The 17,801-nt window shown below is 34.7% G+C and overlaps 2 protein-coding genes across 7 annotated transcripts; both read right to left on the reverse strand.

Annotated features, from left to right (window-relative positions):
- Positions 1-4,800: 4,800 nt before the first annotated feature.
- Positions 4,801-8,598, reverse strand: LOC107952767 (phosphatidate cytidylyltransferase 4, chloroplastic). 4 transcript variants are annotated; one of them, XM_016887935.2, is made up of 8 exons: positions 8,059-8,598; positions 7,370-7,671; positions 6,999-7,189; positions 6,480-6,604; positions 6,125-6,258; positions 5,418-5,533; positions 5,146-5,184; positions 4,801-4,999 (listed from the first exon to the last, which is right to left on the reverse strand). In XM_016887935.2, the coding sequence occupies exons 1-8, from the start codon at positions 8,326-8,328 to the stop codon at positions 4,947-4,949; spliced, it is 1,230 nt and encodes a 409-aa protein (XP_016743424.2). In that variant the 5' UTR covers positions 8,329-8,598; the 3' UTR covers positions 4,801-4,946. The 4 variants fall into 4 exon arrangements, with proteins under 4 accessions (XP_016743424.2, XP_016743425.2, XP_016743423.2 ...); XM_016887936.2 differs by having other exon boundaries at positions 4,801-5,007; XM_016887934.2 differs by having other exon boundaries at positions 4,801-5,184.
- A 76-nt stretch (positions 8,599-8,674) lies between these two features.
- On the reverse strand, positions 8,675-13,526 carry LOC107952765 (uncharacterized). 3 transcript variants are annotated; one of them, XM_016887931.2, is made up of 2 exons: positions 12,996-13,526; positions 8,675-10,368 (listed from the first exon to the last, which is right to left on the reverse strand). In XM_016887931.2, the coding sequence occupies exons 1-2, from the start codon at positions 13,395-13,397 to the stop codon at positions 8,887-8,889; spliced, it is 1,884 nt and encodes a 627-aa protein (XP_016743420.1). In that variant the 5' UTR covers positions 13,398-13,526; the 3' UTR covers positions 8,675-8,886. The 3 variants fall into 3 exon arrangements, with proteins under 3 accessions (XP_016743420.1, XP_040972887.1, XP_016743421.1); XM_041116953.1 differs by having other exon boundaries at positions 8,675-11,603; positions 12,245-13,239; XM_016887932.2 differs by having other exon boundaries at positions 8,675-12,299; positions 12,996-13,089.
- Between the last annotated feature and the right edge of the window lie 4,275 nt (positions 13,527-17,801).

Genomic DNA, 17,801 nt, shown 5'->3' on the forward strand with positions numbered 1-17,801 from the left:
TCTATTTAACTTTGATTAGAATATGGTTTTACAAACCTATAAATAGACGTACCCGTCTCTCCTCTTGTATTATTCAAATTCGACATAATAAATTTTCTTCCCCTCTGCCCGTGGTTTTTTTCCCGAAAGGGTTTTCACATAAAATCTGTGTGTTCGATTTTTCTTTCTTTTCTTTATGATACATTGCCATTATCAACATTTTATTAGCACATACATATTAACTAAGACCAAAAAATAAAAATGAACTTAAATTAACAAGAAAGATAACCTTGTTTTTATAAATTTCATGTAAAATAGAATGAGGAAATCAATAGTCCAATCATCACAAACTCAACAGAAGAGAAAACCCAAATTTCATCATAAGGAATGTACCCGATTTTGATGAACCCAAAGGCAAAATGAATTAAATCTTTAATGTTTTGTTTCTTTTATCTTTATTTTTGTTTTCCTTTCCTAAGCAGATACAAAAAATTCAATACTTCAAGAGATTGAAAATAAAAGGAAAAAAAAAGCTTAGAAATAGATTTAAAGAGAAAGACAAAGATGAATTAGATAATAGGAAATATAGACTGGTAAAGTATTAGACACGTTCCAAGGGAGATGAATCAAGTGGCCGATTGCATAACTAAGATGACTTCTGACAAGACATTTAAAGTACAACTTTTTGGGGAAGTACCTGAGCAACTGGAAGTAGGATTACGTGCAAATAAGATTGATGACTTTATAGATCACGGTGGCTTAGCTTAATGTATTTGTGTTATTTTCTTTCAAAAAAAAAAGAGAGAGAAAGACAAAGAAATCAACTGAGCGATAGACTAGCTGAGTTGTTGTCTTCAAAGATATCAGATAGAAAAAAAATGGTAAATATGAGGGAGATGACATGTACCTCTTTGTTTAATATAGGTTTGGGGTTCTCATACGGTGTGCTTCTCCTGTTTTTCGATTAAGTTACTAACCAATAAATGTCATATCATTTCATTCGCTAATTACTAAAGTTGTGTGAGATAGATTTTTAAAATTTTGGGTAAACTATTTAGATAGACACTCGAGTTTATTCACGTTCCTATTTTGGTCACCCATTTAAAAAAAATTTATTTTAGTCACTCTTGTTGGATAAGTTGTAAGTTTTAGTCACTCTATCATTAAAAATACCTTTGGCCACTAAATGGAATTCTGATGTGGTCGTCTTTTTAATTGATGAAGTAACAAATTTAGTCATTAACGTTTTACATATTCTGTTAATTTAATCTTACTTCTAAAAATTCAACAAATTTTACCCACAATGTTTGCTCAATTTGTCAATTTGATCCTGATTCTAAAAAAAATTGATTTGCACATTTGTCCAAGTCTCATGCTTGGTCGGTATGCGTAAGAGTCATTAAGAAGTCATGGCACTTCAAGGTATCAGAGGCTCCCAGTATACGTTGGGATCCAATGCCCTTAGTTTAGTGATTTCATCTATATACCTGTAATTTTTTGAACAAATTGGTTTAATAAAATTTCATCATTATCATTAACATCTTTTGTATAATATCTCTAATGGTTTTTGGCCCAAAGCAAATCTTTACTCACTAATTATCTAATATTTACACTAATATCAAACGACATTACGTGGTTGGAACTAATGCAAGAAGACAACTTATATTAGTAGATAATCTAAACACGATCTTAGTCTAATTGAAATTGAGCAAATTGATTAAAAGACTAATATGTCATCTATCAGGTCCAATTGTGGAGATACCTTGTCTTGGGTATTGGAGTGGATGACTCGCAAAATATAGAAATATAGATGTGGCTAATTAGACTAACAGTACATCGGATAGAACCAAAGTAGAATAAACCCTGTGGATTTATCAACTTGTGATATATACGGTGTGGTATACCTTAATCCTGAGTGGATGATGGATTATGTATGCTTGAACATATACTTTGATGTAAATGAAAGTTTGAGTTCAAATAGATAAAGAATCGAAAGCTAGTACATTGTGTATATGACTTCTACACGATGTAGCATCATTCCACAATGGTGTAATTCATAGCCCAGTTAAGGGTAAATGATATCATCTCATCGACATTATATGATAGGTGGAAAGTTATGTAGTCACGAGTCCTTTGTCTTAAAGATAAATTATTTTATTATTATTTGTTAGTAATTGACTTTTCATGAAGGAAGATTTAATGGTTACCATGAGATAAAATAGGATCATATTGGGAGAACGAATTTATCTTAAAGAGATTAAGGATCATAACTCAAAAACTAGTTTTATTCAAATCAAAATTGTGTCCCGTGGGTGGCTACCCTTTTTAATAAATGAATAAAGCAAAAAAAAAGTAAACAAATCCCTAAAAACTAGTCTACAAAATGTGGATGGCTAAGATAATAAATAAAAAAACAAATCCCTGAAATGTAGCCTGAAAATGTGGGCAATTAAGAAAACGTAACTATTTCTTCCTAAGAAAGAAAAAAAAGTGAACTTGACCAGCTTTATAAGAGTTGTGCATGGACCAAATTTACAAGAAAATAAATTAACTTAGACATAAAATAAACTTTTTAATTGGATCATTGACAAATTAGACCAAAAATAAAACAACTAAATCGTCAAATGATCCAAATGAGTTAACCTTTAATAGTGTGAGCATTTGGGCTGCTCACTTTAACACTTTAATATCTACTAACGAACTTCACTTTCTAGGCTTGCGCCCATGAGCTAAGCCTGCCTCAAAGTGGGGTCTTCAAAAAAAGGTCTTTTGCCATGAACTCTTACACAAATACATTCAATTGGGCTCTAATATGTGTAAGCTTAGAGAGAGTAATTGGATCTTGAGGAAAGCTAAGCCCCTCATGTTTATGAGCTTGAAGTTGAGCATTGATGCTCACATCAATAATTTTGGTGTAATGATTCAATCATTAAGTAAATGAATATTGTTTTTTTAACAAAAATAAATGGAGTTATAGTTAAAATTGAATTAAACCTATATAAATTATGGAATAAATTCAACCATAACTCAAAAAGTTAAAAGTAATTAACATAGATGATACTACAGAATATAAAAATAATCATAACTCAAATACATCAAAAAAAACATTGAAGTAGAAAGAATTACTTAGGTATAAAAAGTATATAAATTTAGAACATTTTATATAAGAAAAAAATGAAAGCATTAGACAAACACTCCATTTTTTTAAAACAATTTAATCGGTACAAAGATTTTGCAAAAAAAAAAATAGAAATTAAAAAACATCTGGAGCATGATCAAAGCAAACATATTACTCTTTGAATTGAATCATTATGAAAAACTATGCATAATAAATAACACAAACATCTCAAGATTATAAAAGAAATATAAATACATAAAAGTAGAAATAATGATGGAAATGATGCTAAACAAATATATAAATGCTTGCAAACGTTTCCATTACGACATTCTTTTGATCCAACTATCTATGTTCTTTTCAGTAATGTATCATCCAATATTTCACCTATGCTAATTGCATCTCACTTTATACTCCCATTATCACATTTCCAACAATTCGTGCACAACTAGTAAAATCATTCTTCTATATAGCAATGTTTGAAAAGACCACATTGGTGAGGGTAAGTTGGCAGAAGTGCATGGAGAAATCAAATAAATTTCCTTCTAGTGGAACTTCAGTACCACACACCGAAATCGTAATGAATTTACCCAGGCACTGTTACTAATCTTGAAAAATAACTATTGAATATTAAAATTCTTCGACACATAAAAAAAATAGTCAAGACAGAATAGCTTCGATATCAAAGACTCAAGACCACGTCAGAGTTAGAATATCAAATATATAGTTCTTAGCAAAAATCTTCAGTTAATGGAACCTAATAATATATTCTATCTAATATTCGATTAGCACAAGTTGGAACTTAAGTCACACCTTGAATGATGACCATCATCAGGCTAACACACGAAATTTAATAACTAGTTAATATTAAAATTAAACAAACCAAACCAAATAAAGGAAAAACACACTATAGTTGACACGAGATTTGAAAACAACAGAATGATAACTTCACTATCTCCAAACAAAATTTAAACTAATTTCCCAAAATGATGACTTACTATCTCTTGTGAAATTAGGGCTTCCCAAACTTTTACTAAAGGTAAGGTTAGGCCTACTTTTATGATAGGCCTACAACCCTCTAAATCAAATAAACAGGTGAAAACAAAACATCTTACACGATATTCAATAGGAGATTATACAACAAAACCAAGAACTTAAAAGGATTTCCACCTTTAACCACTTTATCCATTCTTCCTCTAATGCCTCCAAATGTATTCATAGGCGTAATTTACTTGAGATGCTCAAGCTTGAAGGATTTTAATCAAGAAAAAAAATTTTGAAGAGCTTTTTTTTCCATTTATTTTTTAAAAAAAATTTAAATTATTTACTGACTGATATATAAGATAAAATAATGTGATAAAAAGTTCAAAAGTCTACTTTCTTCAAATAAAAAAGGTTAGGAACAATTGACTACTCTGCCATTTTTATGTAAGACACAGATTAGTTTACCCATTCGTCCCAAATTGCAATTCTCTTTTTGCATAATAATTGAAAGCAAAGTTTTTATAAATCAAGGACCTAAAACTGCAACATTCAGAGTCAGAATTTATTTCAGTAACCTTTGTCACCACATCATCATCCATGATCTCCACCGATTCAAACGACCTCACTTCACTCTTTTTTCATGTTATTTGTATTCGAAGTGGATAGATGATGTGGTGGGAAGAGTTGAAGAAATATTTTTTTCAAAATCACAAAACACGTGATGAACATGAACCTTTAAGTTAAAAGGAAAACCCCATAAAAGTCTGAATGGCCTGTGTAGTATCATTACATTGAACTTGGAAGAACTCGTATAAGAAATGTACTCCACTTATCTATAGCAGAACCTCAATTTGCTTCTGTCAGATTCTTAAAGAGCAAGCAGAAACTGATTTCTTTTGGATGAATCCATCATTTGTGCTTCTGCAATCCTTTTCAATAATATATATATGTATATAAACACTGAAGAAATTCTATCTGATATCCTTACTTGCTACTGATCAAAAAATTTACGTATCAAACTCCGTAGAGCGGTAATAAGATTTTGACAAAAGAGTATGCAAGTGCACCTGTGAATATGTAACTATCCACTCTATCAAGTATTCCACCTGGTCCACAGTCAAAAACGAAGTGTTAATATAGAGATGAGAAATAGTTTCTCCTACTTTTAACACAAAATGGAGGGGATAAGATCAATGAATCTCATATTAAGCACCAAATAACTCCAGCCAAATCAACAACAGCATCTTTTCCAATTGTTTAAGGTAAGAAAAGTTCTTGATCACCCTCAAGTGTATTGGAAAATCAAAATGAACACATAATCATGAGCAACTATAATTACCATGTCCAGGTATTAGGGAGCCAGAGTCCTTAACACCAGCATCGCGCTTGATCATCGATTCAGTAAGATCACCAAAAACAGATCCAAAGAAGTTGAGAAACCCGAAGGCTATTGCACTAAACCAATGAAAAGAACATGTAAAGTAAGTGAAACTAAAATTCCTATCGAAAATAAAAACTAAAATGCTCCGAGTTAATGTAGAGTTCAAAAAATCCATGTCCCTTTTTCGATAACCACATTTACAAAATTCCAGTCATCCAATGTTTAACTCCTGGAGTGATTAACAGTTAACACTTGCATTAATCCTAGCCAGAGATCTGTTTAATTGCAAAAGAATCAACAATTTTCAGTCATCATTGTTACTTGTGTGAGAGGACAGATAGAAAACTTCAGAATTCAAATTAAGATATGCACATTCACTAATGGATCTCTTCATGCATAAAGTTGGATGAATACCAAAGGATGCATCAATCATTAATGAAAATAAATCAATTGGTAACCCTTTGGTGTTCTATATTCTCTTATGGGGATAACAGAAACTATTGCTAGAGTTTGTACCATCTTCAAACCTAATAGACTCGTAAGCTATATCAACAGTAATCTGACTCTTGATCTCTAGAGTTGAGACAACTTACCCTGCATGGAAATGTATACCAGTGCGATTTGTACCTTAGTGTGCATTATTACTAGTAAGAGAGATTTAATACCTCACTAACGAAGCTGGCCAGCTTAAAATCTTTGATAATACTACAGAAGTTGCTATACAACCACCCAAGCCAACAATAGCTCCTTCCCATGTCTTCTTTGGACTTATATTAGTAAGTGGGGTCTTACCAATGGCCTGCATCAGAACAGGGGGTCAAACACAACCATGGTCATTTGATGATACATCCACCATTTAAAAATGTAACAAAAAAGTCACTCACCCGAATAAATAGCTGTAATTTTTTAATTTATTTGAAAATAACCACTGAACTGTAAGCCTGAAGCTAATGCAGCATTAAGGGCATCTTAAAGTTTTTAAACAAGTAAAACAAGATCTTGTTGATCAAGGCTATATACCTTTCCACCCAAAAAAGCATATGTATCTGCTGCTATTATACTGCTGAAAGAAATCAAGGTTGCCACAAGGCCTACTGTCCAATGAGCTTGGCCACCAAGAAGAAAAGGCCATCCAGCTCCTATTCCTGTCAAAAAAGAAGTTCATGGTAAAACAGGTTGAACAGTCATAATTGTTCCCCTTCCGCAACCAAACATGCAAAAGAACCAAAAGCCAAAAATAAAGATGAATAAAGTTTCACATATAAGGAAATAAAAGGAGTTTAAAAATTCCTTGATGCATTTTAAAATTACATTACATAAAGGGAATAAAAGCAGTTACAAGATTCATCATTCAGAAACACCAAACCTAGCTAAACCACCAAAATTTTAGCAAAAACAGTATATAAGCTATTGCTACTTTAAGAAAAGGCAATTCTCAGCTCTATCCTTAAAGCTTAGCAAATATTACTGTTTACCAGTCATAAATTTTTCCAATATTTAGATTTGCAAACAGAAAAGAGTGAGAACCCATATTCTTACTAGTATTCAAGGCAGGAGCTGCTAAACCACATCTGAGCTTAACCCAAAAACAAGGGAGGTAGCCACAATAAAATAACCCAAACATGGTACTGCTGAGCTGAGCAAAACGAGGGTTTCCTCTTTGCATGAGCAATGCCGTAGCCACAACAAATGCAGCAGATGTCACTGAAATATCAATATTCCCAAAGTATCTGACAATACAACACAACCTCGAAATAAATTACATGAAATATTTTCAAAAATTTTCACCAGCAAAGTAGGAATTACAAGTTTTTGAAGGCAAGATGTAGCATTTTAAACAACGACAAAGAAACCAACACATAAGTTGATATTATTGTAATGCACGCAACAACATAAGGTTACCATCTTACAATGTGAGAATGGGCATGAACGCACATATAACAGAGCAAACTCGCGAGACATATCGTGGAGGAGGTGTCATTCCTGCTGTGATTCCACGGCTCCTAACCAATTCAAAATACTCACGTGCACCAAGGAAAACAGCAGCAGCCAAAGCCACAGTGAAAACCCATCCTCCAGCTAATACAGCACCTCCGACAGAGATCCCAATACCAAGTCCGAAAACGATCCTTTTTCTCAACTGACTTGATTTATGTTGTAACTCAGAAAAAGAATCCTTTGTCGTTGGTAAGATAGCGCCTTGGTCAACTTCCTACAACATAACTGTTTGAGTAACCATATTTGAACAAAAGTTCCCTTTAATTGAATGGAGAAAAGTTGATAATCTCAACATAGATTAAAATGCTCATGCGTTATTTATGACTATTTCCATCATCTATCAATTACTTCAAGTTAGCCATTCTAAAAAAAAATTCCAGAAGTTTTTAAATCTCTGACCACCCAGGTTCTTTTTTCGCTAATTCAACATGAATTCAACTCTTAAAGATTTCAGATTCTTTTATATTGACACATCAACAGAAACAAACAGATTAATCAAACGTTTAAAATGCAGTACTAAAACAGTACTAAGTTTTTAAAACATATGCATATATATGATTTTAACGGAAACAAATCCGAGCACAACCATAATTAAAGGTACCTCCTCGGCATTGCTTTCGTCGATACTTTCGGGTTCAGCACGGGCGACGGCCGTAATTAACCGCCGGTTGACGTAAATACTGGTAGGACGAACCCGGAAGACTGATTGCGGTCCATGAAAGACAACGTTAAGCTTGAGTTTGGGGGTTCTTCTAGTGGGAATTAGGGTTTGGTTGGATAAGAGACGGCATGGGCAACCGCAGAGAGAAGTCACAGAAAGTGGAATCAGATTGTACCGACTGATTTCAACGAAAGAGGCGAAAGAGGCCATAAAAGATTTGAAGCAAAAAGAAAAAAAGGGACGTGTTCTATAATTATTAACGGAGAAAATGATGAGTCATATTTTATTAAATGATGATTGTCGGATTGAGGGATGGGGGAATTTCGAGAGGACTTGTCGTTTTATTATCTTTATTTTTATTTTTTATTGCTATTTTTCTTGGGATTTTACGGGAACGGTTAGGTTAGGTTCGGCTCTTTCAGTGGTTACGGAAATTGCATTTCTTTCTTTGAAATCAAAATGAAAATGGAAAAAGATAGATTCTCAAAGAAATTAGAGACGCCAATTACATGCCTTGAATTGATCTCTTGGACCTATGGCAAGAGCTGACACGGTAGAAAGAAAGCATATGTATCTATCTCATTATAATAGTAGTCGTAAAAATAATAATAAAGTTATTCTACTCAATAATCCTAATCATCCCCCACTTCTCTACCTCTTGACATGGCATTAATTTATTGTATAAATTTCAAGAAAGAGGTCTACCAATTCATGTTCAAGTTTAATCCTAAATTATTGCCACACTAAGAGGGACAAATGCGTTGGGACTTAGGCCGCTTCATTTTGCTCATTCTCTTCGGGGTCCTCCTCAGGGTCCTCAGGTTGCTCCAAATTATTGTTAGATTCCGACTCATCAACTGGGTCCAAGGAGGCTGTTGTGCTATCTCTTTTTGACATTGATGTTGTTGCAATAGGGTCATCCATGGGGGGAATCTCTGTGTCTAAATCCCCACTCTCCATCTTAAAAGTTGTTGGAAATTCAGTCTTAGCGCTGAAAGATTGCTGCTGACTCACTTCATTCTTTTCAGATTCTGAACCTTGACTATTTGCTCCCCTATCTCCTGCAGATGGTAAGGCTTCAGACTTCGCTGCAGTATGTTGCTGCCAAGTTTCAGCTTCCGCCATCACACCCAATCCATTCCTCACTTCTGATGTGGCTAATAAACCTTGAGGAAACTCATGCTGGTACTGGTTTCCTGAACTTGATAATGGTGCTTGTGCAGACTCCAATGTTGCTATTGGTAGAGATACCTGAGGGCCCGCTAACCCCGGGACTTGGGCTTGACTAAGGACATAAGTCAACAGCTGAGCTAAAACTACTTGTGGGTCCGTAACACCCTGTTGAATTTGAGGGACCAAGGGAGGTGGTGGAGCACTGATATTAGGTGGATAAAGTGCTTGAACTCCAGCTTCTCCATATAAAGCCCGGTGCCCGTGAAACCTCTTCATATTTGCAATATGCTTTTTACCAGCCAAATGACAGTTAAAAACCACCTGAGTTTCACACTTAACGTTGCACAATTCACACATAAAAGGAATACCTCCCTTTGGTTTGGGAGGCTCAGATGGTCTTCTAGATCCTTCATTTCTTTTCACATATTTACCCCCTCGTCCCCCTCTCATCTTACGCTTCAAACCACGGCCCCGAGCTTCAGAGGGATTCCTTAAATTCCTTTTAGCTTCTGCAGGACCAGTTGTCGATGCTTCAGGTTTATTCACAATGTCCTGCTGCTGCTCAATTTCTTTCTTGTTGTCAGTAGTGGCAGCCAAGGAGGGAACCATCTGTTGATGTTGTTTTTCCTCAGATCCCTCAACTTTCACCAATTGAACAATTTCTGATCCCAAATTAGGCACTTGCACACTTTGCTGTCCAGTTATAACTCCATTCCGCTTCTGCAGCTCTTCACGTACCTGCAAGTTTTTCTTATGCCGCTTTCCATTCTTATGCTGCTCCAGGATTTCTGGTCTGTTGCAATCAACCCTGCAAAGTTCACACCAAGCCATGCGTGGCGGTGGCCGGAGTGGAGCAGCAGGCACCTGAGCTGGTAATGTTGCATGACCTGGAACTGATGCTGCAGGTAGCATTGCAGCAGCTGCTCCATTTGGATCTAAAACAGAATTTGGTATAGCTGATGCTGCACCATTTGAAGGAGTATGCTGACTGCAATTATGGGCATGACCAGCATGACCCAAGGTGCCCCCTCTAAAAGGCCTCCTACCCCTTCTTCCACCCCTATATGCAGATTGCATCTGTAGAATACATTCGAAGATAAGGTGCAATGTGAAATCAAAATAGTTATCAGATTCTAACAAGATCAAATAAATCAGAATAATAAGGCCAAAACCAATCTCAACTAAGCAATGTGAAATTAACTCAATCAGACAGAAGTGGCAACATAACATAGATATAGAGTATGGACATACATGTTGTGCCAACATGCAGCTGAACTGACCTTATAAGTAATCAGACAGGTAACAAGCTTACAACTCAGGTGCAATAAATTGGGACATAGGTTTTGAACAATATCAAAAATAAATATCACTAACAAGAAATATCCAACTTTTAATGCACACATTAATCACACTATACTTATAGAATATTAGTTTTTCAACAAACTGAAAATTAAAGATACTGTAAAAACATTAAAACAATTAGAACCACAACAACACTTTCAAGAATGTTTACCAAGAGAGAACTCTGAGAAATCTAGCATTAAAGGATCTTACACACTTCAAATATTAAAAAATTGATGACAAGACATAAAAGCAAATACTTCAAGGTCGTAACAAGATGTGCTGTTCAAAGCCAGAATATAGTTAAAAAATTCCCGCAAGTACTTTTGCCACACAGCACAATGAACACTAGGTGTGTCTTTGGACCCATAAAGAAAGAAAGTATAATTACTATGGTAGTAATTACGCAGCCTTATAATCATAAGGAATTCTAATTCCATAGACAAGTTTGTCTCCCAGTGTGTAATTTCATCTTAAAAAAGGAATAAAAAATCTTTTTAAAAAGATGACAGTAAAGATGAAAGTCATCTGGCTAATTAACCATGTAAGTCCTCCAATTCTCAACGCTCCCCCCCCCCCAAACAAAAAAAAAAACACACTCTCTCTATAAATGGGGTACTCCAATTACACTCAATTCAGTAGGACCCACTAATTGTAATGCTTACCCGAACATGCCACACATGTAATTACAAGCAATTAAACCCAAATCCAAATATAGGTAACTTTCTATACACGCCCTAGATATTAATCGATTGAAGTCCTATTTATCTACAATGACTTGGAACTGACAGGATCTATACAGTGATAAAGTCATAAAAATAAGCAAAAGACAGTACCTATGATCAATGATTAGGGAATGTTTGGGGGAAAGGGAGAATAATAAAATGAACAGATCCACCAGAAACCCTACGCGAAAAGATCTCAAAGTGCTTCCCATCTAAAGTTTGGTAAGCATCAAGATGGAAGGTGATCTAGCAACGCATGAGAATTTCAAATTTAAAACACTGGCAACATTTAAGCAAGTGTAAAAAAAAAAAAATGAAACAGTGCATTAGTAAACAATTGCCTCAGGATACAGTGGGTGTTAATCCGAAGAAAATAAAATAGGGCAAATACAGCATACTTAACTGCACGGGTGCTAAATGACAATTGAAAATTGCCACACAAATAAGCAGCAGAAGAAGCATAGAGATGGCTCATTATGATTATAATTATGAGCCACAAAATAAACCAAATGATAGCAATCAAACCCAACATCGAGGTACACAATATTAAAGTTGTTTTCCCTCGCAGAAAAGATCGGGAAAGATAGATACCACTTGATTCAACAGAGCACATCAGTAAATGGTGCTCTCAGGCCACATGAGCCCTAAAGCAACCAGTAAAGAATTATCAGTATTCATGCATAAAATGAACCCAAAGCTAAAGCTATTGTGAACTTTTAGGCTAGATATCACTGTCTTTATCTGGTTGCTCTAGCGATTTGTGACCATTAAATTGTTCTGTCTTCTAATATCTTGCAAGAAAGGGGGAGGAGTGCCAAGAATTCAGTACCTCTGCTGATCCATGGACATTCACATATAAGCCTGATGGAGGAGGACAAGACACTTACCTCAAAATAAATGACAGCATTATTATGGAAGCCAAGCAATTACGTAACCTTCAATCTAGCACAAAGACAGTGATTAACAAAATAGACAACATCTTCAATCGGTATCTAAAATTTGAACCAAGCTAAGCACTGAGATCTTTGAGCTCCTCAGAAAAAAAATAAGAAGCGGTTGATTCCAACAAAATCTTCTCTGAGCCAAACACGACTGGGACCAGCCGAGCTCCTCTAAGAAGCATTTGCTGGACAATTCTCTTAGCACTTTTAAACAATAAGCAATCTAGGCCCAGTTAAATGTAGCATTGGTACACTACAGAGAGACGAACACGAACTCAACACAGCAAATATTTTAGCAAGATTGCATATAGTTGCTTGAGCAAAGCTCATTTAACTTAGAAACTGGGCAATTGCTAAACTGAGCCAAGTCAGGCAACTGATTCTGACATAGTCCAAATCTTAACACCATGTCATATCGTCAATCAACAAACATTGGTGATTCATCTAAGAACAAGTTTCGGAAGGAAAGTATGCTTGAAACCGTGTTTCACACCATGACTGGGAAAACCCAATTCCCACTAACAAATCTTGTTCTTCTATGAACATCCTCAAAGTAAAAACTTTTCAATATCTCCATCTCAAACAATAATTATTTTTAGAAAAATGAAATCAGATAATTTGAAAATAATGTTCAAGATTCATCCCTCTGGCGCTAAAGAAAACGTATGTAGACGTACTTATACAAAAGAACCCTAACCTGACGAGGCCGATTATCTCTCTGAGCCGAAACCACATTTCCCGCATAATTCGCCGGCACCGCGGAGGAATCCGAACCCGAAACGGGAATTCCCTGCTGATGTTGAGGGTCCACCGCAGGCTGAGGTGGATAATAAACGGTGGGCTGACTGTGGTGGTCCAAGGGAACGCCAGGAGGGTGAATGGGAGCGGCTTCTTGATAAAACTGGGAATATTGTTGGGGATAAGAATCTTGAGGAGGGTAATACGGGTATTGCTGTTGTTGATGTTGCTGATTGCCGTAGGCGTAGGCGTAGTATGAAGCGGCTGATTGATGATGGTATTGAGAAGGATCATATCCATACGCCTGCGGCTGATTCTGGTATTGCTGTTGGTACTGTTGCTGCTCCGCCGTGTATTCCATTGTTCTTCCGCACCTTTTCTTTCAAACCATCCAAGAATATCAAAATACAAAAAAAAAAAAACAAAAACAAAAACAAAAATCTCCGCCCTAGAGGAACAAGAATTCGCGAGCAGGATAGACGGTGAAGATCACTTATTCTGTTTTGTTTAACATATTTGCATCTGTATCCTCGAGGATTGTTAATTTACAAACACATCCCTCGAAAGTCGAAATTTACATTATTGTAATTTTTCAGCATTTGTGAGGCATTTTACTTTATTTTTCAGCCTTACAGTTTTTAAATTTTTAATATTTTTATCAAAATAGAACATAACTTTAGGGAAAATTAGGCACGTGTCAGTTTAAAAAAAAATCAAGTGTTTTAGATCTTTTTATTTGAAAATTAGAGAAATAAATTAATTTCAAAGAAAAGGTAACACACACAATGTTGGACATACTTTCAGGTGACGTGGCATAAGGCAAGGCAAAAACATGCTCATTAGATACACTTTTGTCCTGTCTTATACCATTTTTTATGAAAAAATTAATTAATTTTTGAGAACCTAAGAATCCTAGGATAAAGTTCTTGAAACCCGAGATTACATCTCATTTTTTCTTAATAGAACAAGAATATTATCTTTAAAAACTTTTTAGAAAAACGCTTCTTGTTAGAAGCACTTTTTTTTATTTGTCATGTCTAAAATTTTCCAATATTTTGAAATTATGTTTCATATTTGGTGATAGAGTTTCCTATTAAATGAATATTGATATGAAGAGGTTTTCATTGTTAAAATTCGAGCAGAAGATTTGCATAAGGAGAAGATTGTTGATGTAAAAAATCTGAAGTTCAAAAATTGACCCAACAAAGTAAATTAGTTCAAGTCAGTGTTATTGTTTGAATTTGGTTATTAAGTACTTATTTTTCTGTATAATTTTTCATTTTAAACATGTGAAACATGTTTTTTTGATGAAGATAAGTAGATGAATTAGAACTGTTACTTATTACGACGGTCAAATTTGTGACACTGAAATTGTGATTGTCTTTGTATTAGCCCAACCTACAGAACTAGCTTTCAGCCAGAGCATCAAATTGAACGAGCTTCGATCAAGAATTAGAAGAAAAGTCTCAACTTCAAGTCGAAAGAGAATTTCGAGTTTAAAATATAGATATCTAACGTCAATAGACCCTATTAGATATGATACATTTGAGTTCAAAGGCAACATGGATGTCGAGGCAATGCTCGACATGCATTGCTCTAGTAGAAATGTTATACTAAAGTTATATGTCTAGTTTGTCGATGTCGAGGAAGGTAGTCTGAGTTCGACAACAATTCCAATTAATGTGTTTCAGGAACAAGAAATTGAAAGTCCAATCATACGATTGTACTATAGTTTCACGACGTTGTTACAAAGCTCGTATCAAGAAATGTCAAAATCATCAATGGGAAATTATTCATAGATTTCAACCATCGATTTCAACTTTGGCATACAGTTGGGGTCAGTTGGTAACTCGAACTTAGACTTGGCACAAAATTTTGTGGGTGCTTTTGATTTCAACTTCGGAACGTCGATGTTCTATGCTGGAAACACTTATTTAAGTATGCCATCAAGTTACATAAGTGGGCAATCCACAAGTAATATTGGTTTTAACATAAGGTTGATGAGAACAGATGATATTCTCCCTATAACCTGCACCAATGAAAGGACATCCAACCTTGGATATGTAACCAAAATTGGCATTGATAATGAGGAGGAAGCTTAAACCAATAATGATCCAATCCGGGAGTCTGGACTGGATAGTTCAAAAATTACATTATTTTTTGAACTAGAGGTCATTCCTACTGAATTAGGAGGGAGTGGTTTTGACAGTAAAGGTTTGGACAATACTGAAAGAACCCATCCAGATTTTATGGCATATGAATCTCCACCCCACATGCTTAATGTCAACCTTGATGCTGAATATGAGTTAGAATTTCTAGAACTTCCTCATAGAAGACTGGATCATGCAATTCTTCTACAAATTTCGACAATTTACAAGTCGGAATGGAGTTTTTCACCAAAGATGCTATTATTGCTACAGTGAAGTGATATAGTATAGAGCATAGGGTCAACTTCCATGTTACAAAACCGCGAGACGAAAAATATGAAACAAAGTGTGCAATGCATGATAGTAAATGTCCATGAAAAATCATGGCATTTGTGATAAAGAAGATAAGGTTCTGGACAATTAAGAAATATGATGCTCTACATACTTGTGTTGTTTCAGGTATGTCATAGGATCATCCGGAATTGAATTTTGACTTTATCTCTAATATTGTCTTACATATGGTAAAATACTTGTATTGTTGCAGGTATGTCACGGGATTATCCGAAATTGGATTCTAACATTATCTCTGACATTGTATTACTTATGATGAAAGTGAATTCTAAGATTCTCATATTGGTTTTGATTGCTAATATTCGTAATGAGTATGATTAAACCGTGTCGTACTACAAGGTATGGGTTGCAAAACAAAAGGCAATGAAAAATATGCATAACTAGTGGGATATAATGATTTGCGGCAATGGTTGAAGGTACTGAATCAGTATGTCCCATGTAACACCCCTTACCCGTGTCTGTAATACCCCCTACCCGTATTCAATGCCGGAATAGGGTACGAGGTATTACCGAAATTTACAAATTAATTTTTTTTAACTCAATATAACCCTTTTATAGATATCTAACCTTCCCTGCAATTTTAAACCAAAAACAATCCACATCAACCGATCCAATTCAACATATTTTCAAGATAGATTAACGCATATAGATTCACGTATATTTATAAGATAACATCATCACATACCAAAACCAGGTTTGTTAACCATACCAATGACTAACTTTACATTCATTTCACGTTAACATTTACTTTATTAGCTTATACATGCCATTGATTTCCAAAATAAAGTTTCTTAATATACCGAAATCTTGAAGTTGATAGTGTGATGTGTCTCCAACCAAATTCGACCTCCGAGCTCTTAACACTACAAAACAGGGAAAAAGGAAATAGGGTAAGCACTTTGTGCTTAGTAAGCTCATGTAACAAGAATTATACTTACCTAATATTTTCAATATAATGCAATAAACATTCAAATATCCATTCAATGCATTATTACCCTAACATGCACAAACTCAACATTCAAGTTAGTACAATAATTTCCATGTGTCAATAATATATATACCATGATTGATGAACTCATCAATACCATGATTTCCATTCCCTTATATTTTTTTTTCATATTTATCCCGTTGAATTTCTTGGAATTTTCTATAGATTTTCAGAGGTACACTTTTAGTATACATTTCCAGGTCCGTCAATTCATATTCATATGCGCACATTTCCATTTCAGAGAGCACACTCCCGCGAACCTCATCCTTACAGCTAGATTACCAGTCCTGGCTAAATCCCTTGTAATATAAACTCATAGAGTATTGTCGGGATTACCAGTCTAGGCTAAATCCCCTACAACAACAATTACTCTAATGAGCTTGGATCTGAATTACCAGTCCAGGCTAAATTCAGACCCTAATTCGGATTACCCATCCGGGTTAAATCTGTTTACACATATTCTTTGGGAGAGCTATATCAAGATAGGATCACCCGTCCAGGCTAGATCCTTTTTACCGTCAATTTCTTTTCAGAGATCCATGAATTTTCCTTTCATTCAACCGGGATTTCTTCCCCTTTTTATCAAATATATCAATGTTTCATCAATTTTCATACAATGAACATTCAAATTATTTTCACATCAATAACATACATTTCAAGCATTTAAGAATATAATTCAAGTTACATGAACTTACATTGAGACTTGTTTGTAAACAAAAATCTACTAATCCCAAACTTTTTCCTTTCCTCGATCTAGCTTCGTATTTGAATCTTCTGGATTTGGTGTAAAAATTATGAAATACCAGCTTAGAGAACCCCTCCTATGGCGTTTTGGCTTATGAGAATGAAGAAAATTGAAGAGAAATCTAGATATTTCCTATCTAGTCCTATCTTTATTTTAGTTAATTATGCAATATTCTAATTTTGCCCTTAAATCATCAATTTTCCTGCTGATTTCATGCCCTTGTCGTCCAGCCCAAATAAATTTTGGGTCTAATTTCCTTTTAAATCCTTGCTCATTAGACTCTTAAGCTATTTAATCATTCTAGCAACTTTTACACCTTTTACAATTTAATCCTTTTCATTTAATTGACTACCCAAACATTAAAATTTCCTAAGGAAATTTTAATACCACATCACTAGCATGTCATAAATATTTATAAAAATGTTTCCAACTCAGTTTTATGAGATCGAGGTCTCGATACTTTGTTTTTACCAAATTCCTTCAATAATTCATTTTTTTTTTCTATCTAACCACTAAATCAGTAAAAAAATTTAT

This window comes from Gossypium hirsutum, chromosome A07 (assembly GCF_007990345.1).
Source record: "Gossypium hirsutum isolate 1008001.06 chromosome A07, Gossypium_hirsutum_v2.1, whole genome shotgun sequence".
Lineage (NCBI taxonomy): Eukaryota > Viridiplantae > Streptophyta > Magnoliopsida > Malvales > Malvaceae > Gossypium > Gossypium hirsutum.

Coding starts and splice junctions, on each gene's coding strand:
- LOC107952767 (XM_016887935.2), bottom strand. CDS start 8,328: ATGGCCTCTTTCGCCTCTTTCGTTGAAATCAGTCGGTACAATCTGATT. Junction 7,672..8,058: donor ACGAAAGCAATGCCGAGGAG/GTACCTTTAATT, acceptor GTTATGTTGTAG/GAAGTTGACCAAGGCGCTAT. Junction 6,259..6,479: donor ATGCTTTTTTGGGTGGAAAG/GTATATAGCCTT, acceptor GTTCTGATGCAG/GCCATTGGTAAGACCCCACT.
- LOC107952765 (XM_016887931.2), bottom strand. CDS start 13,397: ATGGAATACACGGCGGAGCAGCAACAGTACCAACAGCAATACCAGAAT. Junction 10,369..12,995: donor GAGATAATCGGCCTCGTCAG/GTTAGGGTTCTT, acceptor TGTATTCTACAG/ATGCAATCTGCATATAGGGG.